A 17,430-nucleotide genomic window follows, 5' to 3' on the forward strand; every position below is an offset into this window, starting at 1 on the left:
TGGATTCTCCCCTTGAATCTCCAGAAAAGAACATCCCCCTGCCAATGTCTTGATTTAAGCCTTGTGAGATCAAGCCAAGCCTGCTGAACTTTTGAGCCACTTAATGCTAATAAAGCATTAAATATGTGGTAATTTGTTATGACAATAGAAATGTAATAAACCCTTCATGAATGAGTCCGATTCAACATCAGGTTACAAACTGAGAATGTACTACATGTGCTATTGTTTATGATTCCCTAATTTGGAGTGGTGTTTTTGTGTTCCATTCAAGTTACTTGTCAGTATTTCATACAAAAATCCAGATTTGTGGATTCTCTTGAAATTTTGAAAGTTTTTTGAGCCCTGAATATTAATGTATTTATTGTGTATGTGTGTGCGCATAAGTGTGCACTTGTGCACGTGTGCACATGCACATGCATGCTGGTACTGGGTCTTGAACCCAGGGTCTGGCCATTGTCCTTTAGCTATTTCGCTCAAGACTGTGTCTCAAGACACAACTCCACTTCCAGCTTTTTGATGGTTAATTGGAGAAAAGAGTCATACAGATTTTTCTGCCTCAGCTGGCTATGAACCTCTATTTTCAGATCTCAGCTTACTAAGTAGTTAGGATTACAGATGTAGACCACCAACATCCAGGTAAATGCTCTTCTTTTTTAAATTCATTTTTTGCAATTTTTTGTGATTAAGTAATTATATAAATTTCACAAATTTCACAGTATTGTAGGATAGTGATACTTAGTTAAAGTCACAAACACATTCTAACCCTCATTGGACAAGTTGTGAATATTCTTATATGGTAATAAAGAGCTGGAGCTAAGTACCAGATTCCCCTCCAGAAAGAAGATGGTCTTTCTAGTTTCTCTATTTTTGTCTCTCTCTCCCTTACTTCTTCACTGCCTGCCTGCCTCCTTTCCTCCCTCCCTCCACCTCTCTCTCTTTCTCTCTCTAGTTTGCTGTGACAGCTTCTATTAGTAGCCTAAGCTGATCTTGAACTGGCTATGTATCACCGGGTGGCATTCAACTCTGGCCTCAGCTTCCAATATGATGGGATTACAGGTGAGCATCACTAACTATTCCTTTTTGTGGAAGCTTACTTTGGATTTAATTCCCATAGTGGTCTCACCTACATAGTCCAAGTATATTTGTAACTCAGTGACTATTTTTGTGTGTGCAGTACTGGGGCTTCAACTCAGGGAGTGCTGTTCCTGGGCTTTATTTTGTTCAAGGCTAGCACTCTACCACTTAAGCTACAGATATACCTCTGGCTTTTTTTGGTATTTAATTGAAGATAAGAGTCTCATTGGCTTTCCTGCTAGGGCTGGTTTCAAACTATGATACTGAGAGCTCAGCCTCATGAATAGCTAGAATTACAGGTGTGGGCCACTGATGCCAGTGATTCTTGATAATCAACATCCCCACATTGAGCAAAGGTCTAGTGCTCCCTTCCCTTTTAGAGAAGTGAGGAAGCCACCTGCCCTCATATTCCCAGAAAGTTACAACAGAGAATAGAAGGGAGTAGAAAAATGTACTCTTCTCTTCTCTCCTGAGGAAGGTGGAGGGGGAAGATGGGCAGTTATCAAATATTCTCTCATATTAATTTTGCTGAGCTCTGGAACCAAAATACTCCATTGTTCATATTTCATACCCATACTCAGGGAGTAGGCAACAGCTTTGATTTCAGATACCATTTTCCAAAGTCAGAGACAGGATGGCTCTCCCTCAGCCACAGTATCCCAGGAGGGACCAAAGAGTAGAGAGATTGAAATACAGTTTGAGAAGGGTCACAAAGAGACAATAGTAAAAAATGTAGTGCATGAAATGTGCTACATTCATCTCTAAGCCAGGGGCACAGTCAAATATAACTATCAGGCTTTTTCAAGATCATTTGTCTGATCCCAGAGCTAAACAAAGACAGCTCTAGATAAGTGTGATTTTTCCATTTAGAAAGAGCAAGGCTTAAAAAAATCCCATTTCTTGGGCCCAGTATCCAGTAGACTGCAATCCTGAGCATCCTTGTATCTTTCATAATTTATCCATCCCACAGACTCTTCTTACTAAGTCAACTTCATTCACTAATAAGTTCCTATCTTGGTGTCCCCTTGTTAGCTCTCAGATCCCTTAAATTCAATGAAGCTGCATCCAGCCTTGGTAATCTTGGAGGTCTAACATCTTGCTTGGTCTTAATCAACCATCCCCTCCTATGTATTTACCCTCAGTGATTTGTACTTTCTGTGTCACATTATTGGTTAGTGGATAAAGTTGTGCTGAAAACAAATTACAGACAGGTGACAGTAGCTCACATCTATAATCCTAACTATTCAGGAGGTTGCCATCTGAGGATCACAATTTGTTGCCAGTCTGAGCAGGAAAGTCCGTGAGACGTTTATTTCCAATTACCATCAAAAAAAGAGCAAGAAGCAGATCTGTGGCTCAAGTGGTAGGATGTTAGCCTTGGGCACAAAAGCTCAGGGACAGTACCCAAGTCCCAGGACCAGCATACATACACACACACACACACACACACACACACACACACACACACACACACACACACACACACACACACACACACACACACACACACACACACACACACACACACAGAGATTAGTGTTATTGAGACTTTAAACTTGATCTTCTATCTAATTTCACATGACATTCTCTCTGGGATAGATGTCACTAGATAACAATATTATCTGGGAGGAAAAGGTCTGTCAGCTATACTATACTTTCAGTTACCATATTTTGGGAAATTACTATTACTGTAGCACCAATATTAGTTGCCCTAGACTTCATATAGCCAAGCCTTCCTCCATTTTGACATGTTCCAGAATCTACGGCTATTAGTACAGATATACACAATTGCAAAATAACTTTAAAAGCAACTGATCTTGTCTTTCACTTTAAATATTCGGGAGAAAGAAGCTCAAAGAAGCCATATGACTTGTGTAGAGTTACTCAGTGATTGAGAGGTAGATTTAGATCCCACCAGATTCATTTCCCAAGAGATTTTTCATCATGCCATGCTCCTTTCTGATGCCCTAGAACCCAATGAACAAGGTTCCTTAACAGGACATTTTTGAAGTCCCATAATTTCTATTGCCATCCCAGATAGTTCCCCAAGTTCATTAAAAGACCACCCTTGGGATTTTCTAGTGTGGGAATTCTCAACCCTAAGAAACTCCTCTCTTTTGCTAAAAATGCCTTCCTTCTGATTCATGTGAAATGTGAAACAGCAACCCTTACCACGCTGGCAATGCCTGTTGAAGAATTGCTTGCAGTAGAGGTAGAAGAGCCCAAGGAAGGCCAGGGTAAAAATCACTAGCAGACTGCTCACCAGTACAACAAGTGTGGCCTCCTGAGGAGGCACAGTAGGTGCATCTGCCTTCACCAAGCTCAATTGGAAGGCACCTGTGAAGCAAAAGAAATTGAGATCCATTAGTGTGGGAAGTCAATAATCACCTTGTCCTTTCTCAGGCCATCCACATTTGGCTTAGTCCTTCCTCAATTAGTGATGCTTTGCTGTTTTTTCTTATTTGTATCACAGGCAAAATTATATGTTGGGAATGAGTAGGGGAAGAATGATGAAACGCACAACAGTGAACAAGATGACTCACAACATGTCATGGTGAATTGAAACTTCTTTGTACAACCACCTACAGGTAATAGTATAATAATAATAATAATAATAATAATAATAATAATAATAATAATAACAAAGAAAAAAGGTACTTTGTACTCATAAATGGGCAAATTAAACTGAAACCTCTGTGTACAACTACATAATGATATGTAAGAGAGAAAAATTCAGCTGGATGCCAGTAGCTCACATCTGTAATCCTAGGTACTCAGGAGATTGACATCTGAGGATTATAGTTCAAAGCCAGCCAGAGCTGGAAAGTCCATGAGAGTCTTATATCCAATAACCATCAAAAAGCCAGAAATGGACATGTGGCTCAAGTGGCCTTGAGCAAAAATGCTCAGGTTAGAACCTAGGTTCTAAGTTCAAAACCTAGGAACAGCACACAGAAAAAATTTACATATGCTCCAGGCATGACATAAATTAGCAAAATTAACTGAAAACAACCATTCCATACCCTGCCTAGTTATTATATAACCTAGATAAATGGAACTAAATTAAAATGCTCCTCAGCAATGGATAAATAAAACATGAAATAACTCTAAGATAAAAATAAAATACCTTTAATGGACTTATATAAACAATCCAGAGGGAAAAACTGGACAGAGTATATAACTTAATGTCACTGATATATAACATTATAGAATAGCATATACTGCTATATTGCTATTACATATATGAATATATATGGCAAAAAGGATACAAATACTACATACAGTGCCAGTGGCTCACACCTGTAATCTTAAATACTCAGGAGCTGAGATCTGAGCATCACATTTTATAGCCAGCCCAAGCAGAAAACTTAGTGAGAATCTTAAGATTTGTATCACTAATTAATCAGCAGAAAGGTAGTGCAGTTGTGGCTCAAGTGGTAGAGTGTAAGTCCTGAGTTAAAAAGGCAAGTGAGAGAGTAAGACTGAGTTTAGGCCCCAGTGCACACATGTACACACAGAGAAAGAGTACAATTATTAAAACACTAGTGGATAAATGGGCAGAAATATAGACTCATTAATTATTCCCATTCTCTCCTGTATCCATGAAGTAAGTCCATAAGACTACTTCTGGCCAATGGGCTGTGAGTAGAAAGAAATGTATGTTACTTCTAAATTGGAGCACTTAAGAGCCAGTATATCTCATTTATCTCTCCCCCTGTGCCAATGACGTGGAATCTGAATTCTTGAAAAGGCAAAGTTACACAGTGAACAAGTCCTTTACATAGTGAACATAAACCTTTATTGTATTAAGAAACAGTTTGTTGGTGTAAGGTCCATTCCTGGACTACGAACAGACCTCGCCCAGTACCTGCGTTACCTAGGCAACTGGGACACCTGGAAGAGGTCACATCCGCATCCGCTGAGGTCACATCCTAACCTGATGTGGCCACACCTTTCTCCCACCTGATCCCACTTCCCTTTACCTGGACACACCCTTCCCCGCCCCCTACCCTATATAAGGCCTAAACCGCCGCCAGACCGCCCTTTTTTTTCCTTTGCCAGCCGCGTGGAGTGCCAACCTTGCCTGGTCCCAGCAGGTCTACTGAATAAACCCCTTACCTGAATACCACGTGCGTGGTGCAGTTCTTACTCGGCTACCTCTTTTTAAAAACCTAACAGTTGGTAGCCAGGTACTTTTGGAAATCTTCACATTTCAGGAAGCTGAGATATAAAAATCATAGTTCAAGCCAGTGAAGGCAGACAAAACTGAATTGTTTTAAATCTTCAATTAACCAGCTGTGAGTGAGGTGGGGTGAGGGAACAAGGCATATATTTCAGGACAGTGCTTGTATCTGAGGAGATTTAGAATCTAAAAGGGAATTTGTCATACTTGTGGAATCTTTGGTCCTTATTTTAAAAAAATGAAGAAAAAATATGTGAAATGTTAATTTATTATCTAGGGATCTGAGGCAACTGAGCATGTTTAACTTTTCTACTTTTATACATTTTAATTATTTCAATGTCTTACATATTTCATTATTTTTATGAAAATGTCAATAAAGAATAAGTGAACAGATAGATGGTAGACAGACAAAAATGATAGAAAGACAAAAAAACACAGATAAATGGGTAGTTACATAAACAGAAACTTATAGTCATAGATCCCTTAATTCTTATTCAGCTTTTCATGAGTCCAAAGATCTAGGGAATCCTACATACCTTGCATAGTGTTAATAGTAGTAATAATAGTTCATAACTGTATAAATGTTTTTTATTGTGAAAATACTGTACAGAGGGGTTACAATTACATGGGCAAGATAATGAGTACATTTCTTATCAAGCATGGTAGCCTCCTCCTTTGTTTGAATAAATGTTATACAGTGCTTTTCAACATCCATTATTTAATTAGACCTAGACAACAATCCCATAAGGTATGAAGACATCATGAGTCACAGCTTTTCACATGAGGTAAATGAGTTTCAATGAGTTTGAATCATTTGTTAAAGATTACACAGATACTATGTGGTAAAATTAGAATTCAGACCTAATGGATTCACTTGCCACAGTACTCCACTCAAAGAGCTACTAGTGACTAGTTAATTCCTACAAGAAAAGAGACCTTTTCTTGTGCTGATATAGGCACTTGAATTCAGGGCTGGGACACTGTTTTTGAGCTTCTTTGGCTCAAGGCAAGCCCTCTACCTGTTGAGCCACACCACCACTTCCAGATTTTTTTGAGTAGTTTATTGGAGATAAGAGTCTTATGTACTTTCCTGCATGGGCTGGTGTCAAATTGTGATCTTCAGGTCTTAGCTTCCTGAGTATCCAGGATTGTAGGCATGAGCCACCAATGCCAAGTGAAAGAGAAATATTACCTGATTTTGCTGCCACCCAATAGGTTGGGGAGAAAAGAAAAGAGAAGAAGTAGACACATTATATGTGAACATGGATCTAGAAAAACTGAGGGGATGAGTGGATTTGGTAGAGGTGGGAGAGAAGGATGAAAGGGGTGACATTGATCAAAATGCATTGTTGAATCAAAACCCCTTTGTACAACTGCATAAAGGTAATAAAATAGAAGTTTAAAAATTATGGATACACACACTGAACCTCAGAAGTGGGGGTCTGCTTCGTGCATGGGATGCACTCTTCGTCCTGCAGGCCTCCAATGCGTGTCTTTCGATAGAACCTATGATCAGAGTAGTAAGTGATGTCAGAGTGATGGAACAAACAATGCACATAGGGTAAAGTGGTACTTTCTGGAACCACAGGTAGCTTTGTAGAGTTTTGCCCTTGGGGAAGCCAGTGCCTACCCCTCATAAGCATTCAGTCTCCATGTGTGATTCTGATTCAGGGGGCCCGTCACTCCACCTCTTCCCCCATTCACCACACACGATAGCCAAAATGGAAGCTAATGCAATGAGACAGAGGAGCATGACTATGATACCAACTGCTTCATAATTTCTTAAGTTTCCAGTGAGATTTACCTTAAATCTTGGGCCTGGGCTAAGAGTGCCAGCATGATGAAAAAGCTGTTAAGTGCTCATCTGTGGAGGACAATGTGCTGGACACTTTATAGAGGGATCTTGGGAAGACATTGTTTCTACCTTCTGGGAGCTTAAATGGAATATGACATGGATAGTTAGAATACTTTGACTAGATTCTGTGAGGTAAGGATTATAGACATCAAAGGGCTAAAACAAAAGGCACAGAGCTGTTTAGACAAATTTAGCAGACTCACCTTGGCAGACAGTCTCCACAGATAGCATTAGAGGTGGCTGTGCAGTTGGTCTTCTGGACCCGATTGATGACAGCACAGTTGATGCAAGTCTGGCATCTGTGGTGGCCTGAGCTGCTTTTGAACTTTTGAGGAGGGCAGTCTACACAATATGCATCTCTACCTTCTCCATAACCACAGTCCTGCAAAGACAAGAGAGTTAACTTTTCTCTGTAGGAGATTGGAGAGATGCTCACCTCTGAAACAGAGTCGTAGTTTTCAAACTGGAAGTTGCCCCTCAATCCTCAGGCTCTAAAATCAATTAACTGAGTTGCCATCAACAATGCAAATTGAAATGGAACAAAATAGAATATATCAGCCAGGATAGATGGACTCAAATTTCAGTGATTTAAAAGAACAAAAACTTATTTCTCACTCACACTAATTGTCCACCAAGGATTTTCTGAGGGCTACATTATCCTCAATAGGACACCTAGGGTAATGGGCTTCATACTCCTTCTGCCATGATTGGGGCACCAGTAAAAACTAAATAAATAAAAAGAACGTTGTGAACTGTATACTGGTACTTCAAAGAATCCCCAAAAATAATCGGTTTCACTTAAATTATATATCCTTAGCCACAAATACCTACTGATTGTTACTACTACAAAGGATGTGAGAATGTAATTTTACATTGTTACAGAAAATGAGGAGGTGCAAAGAGCTGACAAGTAGCTGTAATTATTATCCACCTTTGTTTTAGAAAACTTTTAAAATATAATGTATGTAAATATGGTTGGGGTAATAAAGAAAAATTATTTCTAGGCCATGGTAAGAAATGTTTGAAATACGGTATAGAGAAGAGAGAAATGATTGGGCTTAGGCTTGCCTAAGATCTGTCATCAACACAGTGTTACTCTGGGAAGTTTTTCATACCCATGCTTTCTGGGCATCAAAGAAATGAGAGATTGGAATAGATAGTCTTCAAAATTTGTTTCTGCTCTGATAGACTAGCTTCAATAAGAACAAGGCTCCTACCTGCTATGCTACAAGCCATAGCTTTTTCTCAAGTTATTACTTAATGAATACATAATTTCTGCTTAGGATTATGAAAAAGTCTTACAACTAGACAGTGCTAATGATGGTGCAACATTATGCTTGTGATTAATGCCACTAAAGTGTATACTTAGTTAAGCAGCACATTTTATGTTACATATTTACTGTAATTAGAACGTAATAATGCAGTATACTAAATACACTTTCAATGGGTAAATTGTGTTCCGTACTTCAATAAAGCTGTTAGAAACATGACAGAGTCTTCATAAGGCTGAGTCCCTCAATGAAAATAACCCTCCTCACTCACTAGAGGTAATGTCTGAAATAAGCCCTTAATCCTTTATCTAACCAAATTTTAGTATAACAGAATTACTTGTAGTAAAATAATTCCCATGGGGAGGGAAAAATGAGCATATTCTACCTGTAAATAAATACTCCTGCTAACTTTTGCCTTTACTTACCTACTCTGCCCTTATTCAATGCCTCACGGCCCCATTTGCAATGACCTACCCACCAAAACCCAACTCTTGACACCAGAAGCCTCATATGGGTTCTAGGTATTTTACTCATAATCTAGATTTCCTGGGAAGGCAAAGGACTTACTAGAGCCTCTGCTACCTTATGTGTAGTGTTAGAATGATGATAGTTGCCATCACTTGCTGCACATGGTAAGCTGAGGATCAACATAGCAAGAAATACAGGTCTATGATGAAACACTGTTCCAGAGGCAGAGAGAACTAGCTTTAACTCCCACTGACCAGCCATGTAACCTCAAGAAAGATCCTTAACCATTGTTTAAAAATATTATCACCTAGCTCATACCACTACATAAGCTGACCAAATGGACCAAAAACATCTCAAATGGATGAAAAAAAGCTAGCCTTTTAAATAAACAGGTTGAACAAAAACAACCATGTAAACAACAATAAAATTTGATCAACTTTCCTAAAATTTCAAATGAATCACATATTTAAATATTAAAATGAAAATACATAAGTACTAAAAGAAATATATATATATATATATATATATATATATATATATATATATAAAACTTTCTCTTAGAACTGGGAATGGATTCAGAGAGATACTCAAAACCTTATTCTGTAAGAAACAAAATTTTATAATGTCTAGGGCAATAGAATCAAAAGATCTGAGTGTGATTCTTTACCTCTTCACAGATTCACGTACAAAAGAGAGAGATTGTGGAAGTTACCTGGCATTTATGGAGAATCAATTAATAGACTGGTTAGATTAGCGCTGTGTTTTTATTTTATTAATTCATAAAACACCTGGTAAAGACAACTAAGTTTTATGTTAGGATGCCATCTGATATATTGTACATAAATAACTGAAGTGATAAGAGAAAAATCCCTGCTCTCAAAGACTTAAATAATTTTATATTCTCTATAAAATCATCTAAAGTCACACGGGCATCCCTATTTGAAAAATAAGCAAATTTGTCATCCAAAATGGTGTATCATTGATTTCCTATGGGTCTAATATTCCAAAGCCATAAGCAGAGATATAAATTGTCAGCAGGAGCCAGCAAAAGGGACTTTGTTCCAAGTATATTTTAGATATGAGACCCTTACCCGTTGTATGGCTAGTGAAGATCTTCTCCCAATCTGTGGGCTTTCTTTTTTATTATTATTTATTACTGTGAAAATATCAGATAGAGGGGTCACAATTACATTTCTTATCAAGCCTCCTCCTTTCTACTGATCATGCTAGCTATGCACTTTGCCAGGCAGAAGGTCTGCAGCTTCATGCAATCCCATTTTTTCAACCTTTCTTTGATTTGTTGTGTTTCTGGATCTCTATTAAGAAAATTTTGGCCTGTGCCAAGGTGACCTAGGGTTTCTCCTATTCCATCCTGTAATGTTTTCAGAGTGTCTGCTTTGACTCCAAGGTCTTTGATCCATTTGGAGTTGATTCTGGTGCAGGATGACATATAAGGATCTAGCTTTAGTTTTCTACAGGTGATTAACCAATTTGCCAACACCTTTTACTGAAGAGGCTGACTTTCTTCCATTCTATTTTTTAGCTCCCTTATCAAAGATTAGATGGCTATAGGTCTGTTGGTTCATTTCTGGGTCTTCAGTTCATTCCATTGTTCCTCAAATCTGTTCTTGTGCCAGTACCAAGCTGTTTTGATTACTATGGCTTTGTAGTAGAGTTTGAAATTTGATATTGATATTCCTCCAGCACTGTTCTTTCTGTTAAGGATCATTTTTGCTATTTGGGGTCTTTTATTGTTCCTATGAATTTTTAGATTGCTTCTTCTATTTCCTTGAAGAATGAGGTTGGAATATTGATAGGTATCACATTGAATTTGTAAATAGCATTGAATTAGATCCCCCAACAACAAATCCTCAAAGAAACAACTGCCTAATAAATAAGTGGGCTAAAGACTTAAAGACAAACTTTTCTGAAGAGGAAAGAAGGATAGCCAATAGACACATGAAGAAATGCTCAACCTCTCTAGCCATAAAAGAAATGCAAAACAAAATAACAACCTCACCAGTTAGAATGGCTATAATCAAGAACTCTAATAACAACAGGTGCTAGAGGGGATGTGGTCAGAAGGGAAGCCTAAGGCACTGTTGGTGAGAGTGTAAACTTGTTCAACCATTTTGGAAAGCAGTATGGAGGTTCCTCAAAAGACTCCACATAGAGCTCCCTTATGACCCAGCAATCTCACTTTTGGGCATTTACCCAAATGATCACAAACAAGACCATACTAAAGCCACCAGCATTACTTACCATAGCTAAAATATGGAACCAACCCAGATGTCCCTCAGTATCTGTCTAGGACAAGTAGAAAAGGTCAAAAACGATGTTCATATGACCAGATAAGATGATGTTAAGTGAAATGAACCCCAAGATAGGGACACAATGTTTTTTCTTTCTTGCTATTGTTTCTAACGTATTTATAATGTACCATGTGAATGTTTTTTTGTTTTGTATGTTCCTCCCCCACGGTATAACCCGTTTTCACTGTATTTGATGTCGGTCTAATTTGGGGAGGGGAAGGGAAAAAACAAATATTTAGATAGAGATACAGTTTGACCCACTGTAACAATGGGATGTACAAGACACTATGTTGAAAAACGAATTTACAATTTAGGAGTAGGGTGAGGGGGAGGGAGTAGGTGGGGAGGTGGGGAGGGAAGGGATGGTAGGGGAAAAACAAAGGAGGAGTCAACAATGCTTGATAGGAAATACTCATTACCTTGCTCATGTAACTGTAACCCTCCTGTAAAGTGTTTTTACAATAAAAAAACTTATTTAAAAAAAACAAAAAATAAAAAAATAAAACTTTTATGGCAAGCAAAAAAAAAAAGGAGGGGACTTTGTGCTTGTGTACCTAGCCTCTTTGTCTTATGGATATGAGAGTACTACACTGAGACAGATGGTGTGATGCATTGTCAATTGGTGTCCTACCATGAAACAAGTAGTTCAGCCTGGAAATCATGTGGCTACTCACATCTTAGAGTCACCTTAATTTCAACCATTACAAATAAGGAGACATCACCCAGGAAAATCTCCAAGTATCAGCTATCACACTCACAGCAGAGGGAGCCGCCACGGCATCAGAGAAAGACTACAGATTAAAAATTGTACCACAAGCCGGGTGCCGGTGGCTCAAGCCTGTAATCTTAGCTTTTCAGGAGGCTGAGATCTGAGGATCATGGTTCAAAGCCAGCCTGGGCAAGAAGGTCCTTGAGACTCTTATCTCCAATAAACCACTAGGAAACTGGAAGTGGCGCTGTAGCTCAAGCTGTAAAGTGCTCGCCTTGAACTGAAGAGCTGAAGGACAATGCCTAGGCCCAGAGTTCAAGCTCCACAACTGACAAAAAAAATTGTACCACAAGGACACTGAAAATTTCCAGGCACTGTTGGGTGGCTCAAGTCTATAATCCTAGCTACTCAGGAGGCTGAGTGCTGAGGATTCTGGTTGAAAGCCAGCCCAGGCAGTAAAGTCTATGATACTCTTACATTCAATGAACCACCAAAAAAATTACAAGTAGAGCTGTGGCTCAAATGGTAAAGTGCTACCTACTTGCCTTTCATGCATGAGGCTCTGGGTTCGATTTCTCAGCATGACATAAGTAGAAAAAGCCAGAAGTGGTGCTGGGCTCAAGTGGTAGAGCGCTAGCCTTGAGCTGAAGAGCTGAGGGACAGTACCCAGGCACAGAGTTCAGGCCCATGACAGGCAGATAAATAAATAAATAAATAAATAAATAAATAAATAAATAAATAAATAAACTTAAATAGATGATTGTTTCCTAAAATGAAAGACTTAAATAAACTTTCTAATATAATTGAAAAAATATCCAGGGTACAGTAAGACATCACCAATCACAACAAGAATTAAGAGAATCACCTCTTTGCATAACTATTTAAAAATAATTAAAAAGAAATTAATTTATAAAAAATAACCAAGAAAATCCATATACACACAGAAATGCAAGCAATTGATACCAGCAGTTAAACAAATGTGATAATGGAATTATCTGACAAGGATTTTGAAAGCACCCATAATTAAAATGCTTCACAGCAACTATAAATTGAAAGAATGATAAATAGAATACCTCAATAAAGAAACAAATTATTTTTAAAAGGAACCAGATGATAATTACAAAAATAAAAAAAAAATCGCAAAAAGTTCCTAGATGTGCTCAATATTAGAGAAGAAATGGCAGAATCAGTGAATGTGATTATAGAATAATAGAATATATGCAATTTGAACAATAGGGACCAAATAAATTACTAGAAATAAAATGAACAAAAGCCTTGGAGAACTATGGAAATACCAAAAAATATCAAACAATCATCTGTCCCATGAAAGGAAAAACAATTCAAAAAAGCTGAAAACCAACAGTGCTATAAGAAATTATTTATTCTAAACAAAAGACTAACTTACATAACATATAAGGGTATTTAATGACAGGTAACAGTGACAGTGGCCTATGCCTGTAATCTTAGCTACTCAGGAGACTGAGATCTAAGGATTATAGTTTTAAGTCAGCCTGTGCAGGAAATTAAGCAGAAAAATGCTGGAAGTTAAGCTGTGGCTTAACCAACAGCCTTGAGTACAAAGAGCTAGGTGACAATGCCAAGGCCCTGAGTTCAAGTCCCAGGACTGAAACAAAAAGAGGGATATGGTAGTATTTAACTCAAAATACTAAAATATGGGTCATCCAAGGGAATGTACAGTATTTTGATTTTGGATTTTACCAATCTATGTCAAAAATTAATGAGAAAGATAAGTATATGAAATGATAAAAAATTCAAAAATCTTTCTAATTTTAAATATATTTATGTGCACAATATATAAAGAATTTAAAAATTCTCTCCATTCCTCAATATGTCTGCCAATTCAGGTGACTTATAAGAATAGATAATGAACAACAAACAATGAATATTCAGAACAGAAAAAAAATCAGACACAGGAAAATTGGAAATGCAAATGGACAAAGAGAAAAGGTTAGTATATTTCCCTATCAAATGTAAAAATGTAAAAACAAAATTCTCATAAAGTCCTCATAAATTAGGAATTTAATATTACAGAGGGGAGCATAAAATTAATAGACAATGGAAATGCATTATTCATTTTTGGTTAGGCTTTTGGGACATGGGAATTCTATGTGCAGTTGAAAATAAATGCAATTGTAATGGAAATTAGTGAAAAAATTCAAAAGTGTTATCTGTTAATATATTTCAAGAATCTCAAAATTGTATTTAGCTTAGCAATTATACTTCCAGAAAAATGTCCTCAGGAAATAGTGTTAATTTTCTGCAATGATTTATTTACAGTGGTATTTATTATTCATGAGTGAAATTTAAAAATAAATAGAGATAACTGAAAAAAAGTTATCTCATATGTTGTTAGCTACTTATCCAAACATCACTAGGCCTCTGCTTCCTTGCTAACAGAACATTGATTTCATTCTAGGTGGCATGATCAGCCTCAAGAACGGATTCTTAATTTATTTTAGTCAATCATGGAAATTCCACTTTTGTCTGCCAGATACTCATTTCCTACTCTCCCATCTAGAGATAGGAGCTGTATCACTCAGATCTGGACCGTAAGAAACAAGGGGAAGTATATGAGGAAAAAACATTTCTTTCCTAATAAAAGACAAGCTATTTTAATCCTGCCTCTGCTTTCTGTTTTTCTTTATGGTTTGAAGTTTGAGCTTTGAGTTGTAGCAATCAAAAAGACACAGGTGCCCAAGAAGGATAAAAAAAAAGAGCCTGAGTCCTTGTTGGCTGTTATATCTGTTCAACAAAAGACAGGTTGCCTATCTCCAGACTTCAATATGTAAATATATGTGCTTATAGTTCAAGTCACTGTTAAATTTCAGGTTACTGTTTTTCATTTAGTTTATTGAAAAGAACTTGATGAAGATTTTGAACTAAATTTTTATTGGTATTCAAAGCATAAACATTGCACCTATTAATTCAATAGTTGATACCTTGTTGATTTCAATAACGTTAAGTTAGTGTCTGCTCAAACAATATGGTGAAAATTTTCAAATTTTTCTCACTTTTTGAAAAGTACAGTGCATTATTGTTATCCATAGACACCCTATTGTGTAATAGCACACCAGAATTTGTCCCAGTCAAAGTATAACTTAGTACCTATCTATCAACAGTCCCCCATTCCTCCTTTCTCATTACTGCTCCTCAACCTCTGTTAGACACCATTCCATCTTGAACTTCTCCAACATCAACTCTTTTAGAGTTCCTCATATTGTTGAGAGCTTGGTATAGTTGTTTTTCTCTTCCTGGCTTATTTTACAAAATTTGATATCCTGCAGGGCTCTGGTGGCTCATGCCTGTAATCTTAGCTACTCAGGATGTTTAGATCTGAGAATCATGTTTCAAAGCCAGGCCTGAAAAAAATCTGCAAGACTCCCAGAAAACCAGAAGTGGCACTGTGGCTCAAAGTAGTAGAGCATTAGCCTTGAGCAAAGGATCTCAGGGAAAGCCCACAGGCCCTGAGTTCAAGCCCCACAACTGACCACAACCACACACACACACACACACACACACACACACACACACACACACACACACACACACACACACACACACACACACACACACACACACACACACACACACACACACACACAGAACTTGATAACCTACAGTTCAATCCATTTTTGTTGCAAATGAAAGGATTACATTTTTCTTTATGGCTAAATAGTATTCTGTGGTTTGTTTGTACATTTTCTTCATACATCTATTCATTGATAGATATGTAATTTGTTTCCTGACTTTTGTAAACTTTTGCAGATGTTTTTGGAACATACTGATTTTTTAAATATGTATCCGGAAATGGGACTGATGGATCCTAACATGATTATATTGTTAATCTTTTTTCTCTTTTTTTATTATTATTAATAATTTTTTATTGTGAAAATACTGTACAGAGGGGTTACAATTACATGTGCAAGGTAATGAGTACATTTTTTATCAAGCACTGTTGCCTTCTCCTTTGTTTCCCCTTACCATCCCTGCCCTCCCATTTCCCCCCCCCAATATTGTTAATCTTTTAAGGGTACTGTTTTTCATATATTAATTTACATTCCCAGCAACAATGTACAAGGATTCTCTTTTTTCCACATCTTTGCCAGTATTACTATCTTTTGTCTTTTTTTTATTAGCCACTTACTGGGCTGAGGTTTATCTTATTACAGCTTGTTTGTTATTTCACTGACCATTAGTAATATTGAGATTTTTTTCATTTCATTTATATTTCTTCTTTTGGATAATATGTTAATTTCAACTTTGTACATCTTATTTGATTCATGGTCAAATTAATTTTTCCATAGCAAAGATGGACTTTAAACTTAGTAATATAGGGGTCCCAAGATCTTGTATTTATTTTTACTGTACCATGCTTCTTGAGCAAATCATATATCCTCTTTGAGCCTTAGTTGTCTCATCTATGAAATGAACTAATAATGCCTTTTGCTGGCCAAATGTGATAATGCAAATGAGAGCATTTTTTAATGAAGGACAGATACAAACTACATATATGTAAAACTTTTACAGAAGCACAATATTGCAGTCTATTTTCTCCAAGTTTCTAGTGGCACTGAAATAAATGGCAGTTACAGAGGGATGAGTTAAATGTGCATTTCACGAAGGAATTTGTAAGTTTAATAACAGCAATTTTATAGATAAACAAATGTTGGTTTGTCTGTTTTGCCCTTGAAGAAATTCAGTTTTGTAAATATGGAAGGCTTTAAAGAAAATAGCTATTTTTTACATGATAGGAACATGTGCAAAGTTTTTTTTTATCATAAAGCTTGATTTATTTAGCCAAGCTAAGCAGCTTATTCGATTTGGTCTTTCTATGGTGGACTTCCCTTGGTACCAGAATCTCTTATCAGTCCTGTGGACATCCCAATGTGGGGTACAATGTTATATATCAAGAGTTCAAATTTATGCTTATGTCTTTTTTTTTTTTTGGTCGGTCGTGGGGCTTGAACTCTAGGCCTGGGTGCTGTCCCTCAGATCTTCAACTCAAGACCAGCACTCTACCACTTAAGCCACAGTGTCACTTCTGGCTTTTTCTGCTTATGTGGTACTGAGGAATCAAACCCAGGGTCTCATGCATGGGAAGCAAACACTCTACCACTGAGCCACCTTCCTAGCCCTATGCGTATGTCTTTTAGTATCCCTGGGCAAATATTCTTTTGATTTTTTTAAAGTATAAAGGGGAGAATGGGTGGAGATAAATAATTTTTTTTCCTTTAGTGACAGAAATATGTCATTCCTACGTCAAACCCTCCATAAGGGTTCTTGTATATTTTTAAAAAATGAAAATTTCTCCTCATGGAATTCAGATATCTATATTATCTGTCCCATACAGACATAATCATCTCACTCATCATATACCAGTTGCATGAAGCTTCTTTGTTTTCATTAAACATACCTAATTCATGTCCATCTTGGGACTGTACCAGCTATATCCTGTCCCCAGAGAGGATCTCTTTAGGATGCTCTTCCTTCATTTCATGATTAGGAATAGCCACCTAGTCACTCAGTATCAAACCATT

The 17,430-nt window shown here is 37.2% G+C and overlaps 1 protein-coding gene across 1 annotated transcript in view; it reads right to left on the reverse strand.

Annotated features, from left to right (window-relative positions):
- Positions 1-17,430, reverse strand: part of Eda2r (ectodysplasin A2 receptor) — a 40,048-nt gene that overhangs the window by 4,640 nt on the left and 17,978 nt on the right. Inside the window, exons 4-6 of the mRNA XM_070039095.1 lie at positions 7,316-7,494; positions 6,678-6,763; positions 3,247-3,411 (exon numbers count right to left, since the gene is read on the reverse strand). Of these exons, the coding sequence (XP_069895196.1) occupies positions 3,247-3,411; positions 6,678-6,763; positions 7,316-7,494 (430 nt within the window). The remainder of the gene's footprint in view (positions 1-3,246; positions 3,412-6,677; positions 6,764-7,315; positions 7,495-17,430) is intronic.

The sequence above is a fragment of the Dipodomys merriami genome, unplaced genomic scaffold (assembly GCF_024711535.1).
Source record: "Dipodomys merriami isolate MVZ:Mamm:240054 unplaced genomic scaffold, mDipMer1.0.p SCAF_3, whole genome shotgun sequence".
In the NCBI taxonomy this organism is placed as follows: Eukaryota; Metazoa; Chordata; class Mammalia; order Rodentia; family Heteromyidae; genus Dipodomys; species Dipodomys merriami.